Source organism: Motacilla alba, chromosome 29 (assembly GCF_015832195.1).
Source record: "Motacilla alba alba isolate MOTALB_02 chromosome 29, Motacilla_alba_V1.0_pri, whole genome shotgun sequence".
Taxonomy (NCBI): Eukaryota; Metazoa; Chordata; class Aves; order Passeriformes; family Motacillidae; genus Motacilla; species Motacilla alba.
In genome coordinates this window covers 158,456-165,755 of record NC_052044.1, presented here as the reverse complement: position 1 = coordinate 165,755, position 7,300 = coordinate 158,456, and the positions used below count along the sequence as shown (strand labels likewise).

The 7,300-nt window shown below is 49.1% G+C and overlaps 1 protein-coding gene across 1 annotated transcript; it reads right to left on the bottom strand.

Moving 5' to 3' along the window:
- Positions 1-1,917: 1,917 nt before the first annotated feature.
- On the bottom strand, positions 1,918-6,808 carry LOC119712658 (keratin, type II cytoskeletal 1-like). The gene is made up of 7 exons (XM_038164171.1): positions 6,275-6,808; positions 4,822-5,039; positions 4,053-4,113; positions 3,353-3,448; positions 2,874-3,038; positions 2,665-2,790; positions 1,918-2,262 (listed from the first exon to the last, which is right to left on the bottom strand). Exons 1-7 carry the CDS (start codon positions 6,806-6,808, stop codon positions 1,918-1,920), a joined length of 1,545 nt encoding a protein of 514 aa, XP_038020099.1.
- Positions 6,809-7,300: the final 492 nt, after the last annotated feature.

Below are 7,300 nucleotides of genomic sequence, written 5' to 3'. Positions count from 1 at the left end.
CTCCTCCTCCAGATCCTGAGCCTTTTCCTCCTCCAGACATGGAACCACCACCACCACAGCTGGACCCCCACCCTCCAGAGCTGCTGCCACCCTTGGACATGGAGCCTCTACCACCTGAGCTTCCTCCGCCTCCACAGATGGAGCCTCCACTGCCAGAACTTCCACCTCCTCCAGATCCTGAGCCTTTTCCTCCTCCACAGCTGGATCCTCCACCTCCAGAGCTGCTGCCACCCTTGGACATGGAGCCTCCACTGCCAGAGCTTCCTCCTCCAGATCCTGAGCCTTTTCCACCTCCAGACATGGAACCACCACCACCAGAGCTGGACCCCCAGCCTCCAGAGCTGCTGCCACCCTTGGACATGGAGCCTCCACTGCCTGAGCTTCCTCCTCCTCCACAGATGGAGCCTCCACTGCCTGAGCTTCCTCCTCCAGATCCTGAGCCCTTTCCACCTCCAGACATGGAACCACCACCAGAGCTGGACCCCCACCCTCCAGAGCTGCTGCCACCCTTGGACATGGAGCCTCCACTGCCTGAGCTTCCTCCTCCTCCACAGATGGAGCCTCCACCTCCTGAGCTTCCTCCTCCAGATCCTGAGCCTTTTCCGCCTCCAGACATGGAACCACCACCACCACAGCTGGATCCTCCACCTCCAGAGCTGCTGCCACCCTTGGACATGGAGCCTCCACTGCCAGAGCTTCCTCCTCCTCCAGATCCTGAGCCTTTTCCGCCTCCAGACATGGAACCACCACCACCACAGCTGGATCCTCCACCTCCAGAGCTGCTGCCACCCTTGGACATGGAGCCTCCACTGCCAGAGCTTCCTCCTCCTCCAGATCCTGAGCCTTTTCCTCCTCCACAGCTGGACCCCCAGCCTCCAGAGCTGCTGCCACCCTTGGACATGGAGCCTCCACTGCCAGAGCTTCCTCCTCCAGATCCTGAGCCTTTTCCACCTCCAGACATGGACCCACCTCCACCAGAGCTGGACCCCCAGCCTCCAGAGCTGCTGCCACCCTTGGACATGGAGCCTCCACCACCTGAGCTTCCTCCTCCAGATCCTGAGCCTTTTCCTCCTCCAGACATGGAACCACCACCACCAGAGCTGGACCCCCACCCTCCAGAGCTTCCGCCTTTTCCCCCTCCAGTGACTGGCCCCTTCGTTCCGCTCCCACTGGTACCATCAGAACTCATTATTCCCTTCAAACTTTTTACGCCTCCAAAGACTCCAGAAGCTCTGGCATTGTGGTCAATGACACCTGCAATAAATGGAAATTACATTCAATTTATTCTTTTTTACCCCATAAAATTCTGAGCGGGGCTGATTTAAGCATCATCCTTTCTACCCTGGTGGTCATGGACTTATCTTTGAAGGGGCCAACAAGAATCTCCCTTAGTAGACATCAACCTATGGAACATTTTCTCATTTTTCTTGGGTTTTTAGCTTTTTTTTAAACATCATTTATGTCTTATTCCACCCATGAACACTCAGTGCAGCCTGTCCTTTACAAAGGCCAAGACTGTGTTTCTCTCTCTTTCAGGTTTCTCAACTTTCCCACAAATTTCAGGACTAGTTTTTCTTTCCTGCCCTTCTGCCCTGCATCAAACAGACCTATGGGTTAAATGCGGTGTTTCCCATTTCCTCCAAATTTATGAGGAATTAGCCAATAATTCTAAAGCCAGTTGTTACATTAATGTGTGTTCACAAACTCCCCTTTGCATACTTTCCTGAATTAAGATGGGAACTGGGATAGTTTGTTCCAGTGGTGTCAAGACCACAAAGTAGGAACAGTTTCCTGTAAAGAACCCTGAGAAAACCCTTGGGATACTCACAGATCGTGGCTGGTGATCCTTCCTGGATCCTGTGGAGGAAAAGTGACATTGAGGAAAGGCAGCCAATAAAATCAGAATTAAAATTCAGGTTAGGCTTTATCAGTGATCTGCAGAAAGGTGACTCCTGTCAGGCCCAGTGCATCCCAGAGATCCCAGTGACAGATCCATGCTGCTTTGTCCGGGTGTTTCACCCAGGATGGATTTTGCCCCCACCTGTTCTCCTCCTCCTCGAGGAGCGACCGATACATGGCGATCTCAATGTCCAGGCCCAGCTTCACATTCAGGAGCTCCTGGTAATCATGGACCAGCTGAGAAAGGTCATCCTTGGCCTGTTGGAGGGCATTTTCCAGCTCCTCTAGCTTTTCCTGGCCGTCCCTGATGGCCGAGCTCCCACGGTGCTCAGCATCTTTAATGGAGTCCTGGAGGCTGGAATTCTGCAGAGGGAACAAAGGGAATGTGGCCATGTCCCATCTGTGGGGAGGATTTTATAAGAGAATCATAGAACATCCATTGTCAGGAGGGAACCACAGGAATCATCGAGTCAAACTCCTATCCCAGTGCAGGAAAACCCCCAAATCCCGTAATTTTCACACCCTCCTGGCATTCCTTGGAAATCAAAAGGCTTTCCTCAGTGACAGAACAGAAAATACATTGGACTGGGGAAACTAACCCAATTAAACCTCAATATAGATCCCAAAAACCTAAATCTGCTTAATTGGAAGAGAAAACTCCATCCCTAAGTTTGCCTCCAAACAAGTGGCTGCTACATACTGCACTGAGATCCCATGGAAAAGGGGCTTAAACCATTTAGTCCTGCTGGAAAGTATCAGCTTTACCCTTTTCCTCGCGATTTCAATTTCTGGTTGGAGTCTTTGGATCTGTCTGGCAAGCTCCTGGATTTCCCGGTGACCGTTCCTCAGCTGCTCTTGTTGACTCACCCACATGTTCTGCAGGTCCTGGTACTGATGGGAAGAGGACAGAACACATTTTTGGCTTCTTTTCCAATGAGCAGATCTGTGTTCCTGTTTCCCTGGTGTCCACTCACCCTGCCCCGGTACATGGCATCCACTTCAGCCGTGCTCCTGTGGGCTATCCCCTCGTATTCCTGCCTGACCTCCTCGATGATCCCATCCATGTTCAGGTCCCTGTGGTTGTCCATGGACAGAATAACGTCAACGTTCCCAACAACCGTTTGCAGCTGGGACAGTTCCTGCACAGAAAACCAGATAAGGGATTTTAACAGTCCTTGTGGTCAGTCCAGGTCTTTATGAGGAAAAAAATGGGACCTTGTGGCCAATTTCCCACTGGAATTTCTCCACCTGCAGCCCCCAGGTACCACTGTACCCCCACCACTTGTAATTTGCAAGGCCTTCTAGCCTTTGGGACACACCAGACCCCTTCTCACTCACAAAAGGCCAAGGATAATTAATTCTTCAAGCCAAAAAATCCCACCCAAGCAAAATTTCTGGGAATCTCCAGAAGGCATGTCCTTCAAGACCTGAGGGTAAGATTTGAATCACTCACAGCTTCATATAAACACCGGAGGAACTCCAGCTGCTGCCTCAGGATATCCGCTCGGACATCGAACTCCATTTTTCCCATGTAGGCACTATCCAGTTCCTGTAAAAAAACCCCAAAAATATTGTCATATTTGCATTTTGTTGACTCAAATGCTCTACTGAAGTGCAATTCTTGGGATATTTCCATAAAGCCTTCATTCCTGGGATCAAATAATGGCCTACAGATCTCAGATTTCATTTGAAAAGCAAGGGGAACGAAGGGAAAGCATTTAAGATTAAAAAATCGTCTGGGAAATGAATACCACAGCAGCAGCAATAAATCTTCTCCTGGGGAACACGAGAAATGGGAAAACACAACTTTTATTCATACTTCTAGTAAAAAGTTGCCTAAATTTTCTCTTCACAGATAGTTTTACTTTTCTAAGCCATCTACAGACATTATTTAACTTAATAACAATATTCCACCTGGGCTGGGATTGAGCGAATAGGGAAAAACCAGCACTTTTTAGATATTTGTCCTACAAAGGACCAATTCATTCTCTGGAGGAAATAATCCCTCCTCAGTCTGGTTCTGATTTTCAGTTAGATTGGTTAAAATTAGACAAAGCTCAGCAAAAACTTCAGCTTTTGAGAACCTTGGCAACCACACAGATATTGTTTTATTTCCAAGGCTTTGATTTTCTCAGGATCTGAGGTTAATTCACCTTTTTGAGCTCCACAAACTCCTCCTCCTTGGACATACGTTTGTTGATCTCATCCTCGAATCTGGGGAACGGAAGGAGGTAGATTATTATCTATTATCTATTATCTATCTATTATCTATTATCTATTATTAATTAATCAATTTAATTAATCTATCCATTTCCTTTAATTATTGATCTTAATTGTTAAGTCAGGAGGACCAGTAAACAACAGAATCATCCAAAGACTGAATGTGTTGAGTTTTCATTTTACTTTGATTGCAATTTCTGGCAAATGCAAACCCTCTGCAAAAAGAGGCACTAAACCAGCCCAAAAATTGGGGTCAATACAGATCACTTCTAAATTTAGTAATTCTGAACTAAACTTTCAATTTTTCAGAGCTGTGGGTGGACATAAATTATCTAAGCTAGAAAAGGTCACAGCTCTTCCCAACCTGACCCCAAGCTCAGGTCCATCCCTTCCCACCAGGGCCCTGCAAGTGGAATCCTGGGTCACTCACTGCTGGGGGAGAGAAAGAAAAGGAAGAATCTGGGAAGGAGAAAGGATGGGAGAGATCTTCACAAACTTTAGTTTTCCTCTCATTTTTGGGAGGTCAACCCATACCAAACTCTTCCAGCATCAAAGTCAAGCCCCATAATGGACCTGCAGCTGGGCAGGGCTAAGAAACTCTGAATTCCTGCAGATGCAAAGCTGAACTTTGCCATCCAAGGGCACAGTGAGCATCACCTGGAAAATCGCAGCGCCTGTTTTCCCGGATTTGTGACTATTCACCTGTTTTTATAATCCTCAACAAGGTGGAGCATGTTGTAGGCTTCAGGATCCAGCTGCTCTTTCTGGCTCTGGAGCGTCTCGAGCTGCCGCTGCAGGTTGGTGATGTAGGACTGGAAGAAGTTGTTGATGTTCCTGCTCTCCTCAGGTCCAGAGCTTTGCTGCTGCAGAAGTTCCCACTTGGCCAAGAGTGCCTGATTCTGCCGCTCCAGACATTGAACCTGGAAGGTGAAGCAGATCCAGAGGGGCTGCATGTCTCCAGTTGGCATCTCTGCCACGGAGACGGGCTGGGAGAGCTGGGGGTGCTCACCTGGAGAGGAGACGGGAAAGGGAGACCCTGGAGCCCCTTCCAGTGCCTAAAGGGGCTCCAGGAGAGCTGGGGACAACGGATGGAGGGACAGGACACAGCTTCCCACTTCCAGGGGGCAGGGATAGATGCAATATTGGGAAGAAATTCCTCACAGAGTGGTGAGGCCCTGGAATGGATTTCCCAGAGGATGCTCCATTCCTGGAAGCGTCCAAGGCCAGGCTGGATGGGGCATGGAGCAGAGTGGTCTAGTAGAACGTGCTCCTGCCCATGGCAGGAACTGGATGAGCTTTAAGGTCCCTCCCAACCCAAATCACTCCATGATTTTTATAATATTGACCAGGTGATAACCTGGACACCCAAAAGTTTAGGAGGGAAAGAGTCACAGACATGCTAATTTTTCAGGACTATGGAATCTTAAACCTCCTCATCGTAACCAACACCTCCTGTCCAGTGAAATAGGAAACCCTAAAGTCCCCACATGTAAAAGAAAGAAGCAGAGACAGAGACACCTTTCAGATACCACCAGGGTGGAAAAGCTTTCGTGGCTGGTTTGAGTAGAAGCAGAAGAGAAGACAAAACTGGAGAGATGGAAAGTAATGAAAAAGCTGAAGATGGACCACCTGGTAGAGGGCAGGGCTTCCAAACCAAGAAGGGATTTGTTTAATAATTCAGAGAAATTGAATTCACTTGCAATTTCTGGTAAGTGCAAACCCCTGCAAGAAAGGCACTAAAACAGCCTGTTCTTGTAACATTGGCTTTGCTTGAGAAAAAAATACTAACTCATCAAGATGTCCAAGTCCCTCACCCATTTTTCCTGGCATCAACACCTCCAGGCACCGGAGTATAGGAATATATATTCCCAGAAACCCCTTTCCTCAAAAGAGGAGTGAGTCTATGTGCCAGTGACATCTCAGCAGTTTACTGTCCTGCCACAAAAGACAGCTCTGAGATCTTTACCCCCGGGCAAAAAGTGATTCACACAGCAGCATTTACAGGGACCCATTGTGAGCTTCACAGCAGCCTGTGGGAATTCAGCCAGTGCTGGGATTTTTGGGGAGAGAAGATGGAACATGAAGGTGCCGCCATGACTCACACCTACCTTACACCTCCCCCTTCCCAGATAGCAGCACAGAGACCAGGACTCACCTTCTCGATGAAGGATGCAAATTTGTTGTTGAGAGCTTTGATCTGCTCCCTCTCGTCCGAGCGCACTCGCTGGAACTCGGGGTCCACCTGGAGCCGTATTGGCCTCAGCAGGTTGGTGTCAACATGGACCTCCTCAATGCCTCGGAGAACTCCAGCCTGTCCCTGTCCAGCTCCTTGCTCCCCTACGCCAAGGCCTCCTCTGAGTACCTCCCTGCCTGAACCTCCTCTGTAGCAGCTACCAAGCCCTGTTTTACCACCTTGAAAACCTCCCACGAAATATCCTCTTCCACCAAAGCCCCTCTCAGGTTGTCTCCAGGCACCAAACCCAAGGCATCTCCCATATCTTACTCCTTCTCCTCCGTAGCCTCCACCAGTATAGATATTCCTGAACCCTCCAAAGTTGTGGAGGCTCCTGCTGCCATACCCTCCCTGCCCATACCCTCCAAATCTCCCATCTCCACCCCCCACAGTCCCGCAGTGAGCAGAAGAAGAACTGAAACTCCCATCCCCATATCCAGAGAAATATCGTCTCATGGCAGCACTTCCAGGTGGGAGAGCCAGTGGAGGAGGTGGTGAAACTGGAGGAGAAATGAGAATGAAGGATCCTCAGCCACTCCAGAGAACTATGGAAGTTCTCCTTTATACGTTCTGGAGGAGCTCATCTCCATTCCGTAATAATTAGCAGGTCCCTAATGTTGTTATTGGGTTTGGTTCATCAGGCAGCAATTAATGGCTGCCCAGAGAGGTCAGATAAACACCAACACCAGTGGGGCAGTTGTGAAATTCCCCAAATCCTGCCTGACTCATGAGCTTTGCTGACGGATCTCCTTATCTCATTAACCTCCATCCGTAATTACAGTTACCCCCGCTCATCCCCACAGCTCATATTCTCCCATATTTCCCCACCTCTTTTGGCGTTTCAAGGGGCACAAGACCTTGATGATCCTTGGGGGTGTCTGACCTCCCTTCCCTGCATCACCAGGAGCACCTACTGCGCCCTTTGTTTCCCATTCCTTTTCTTCTCTC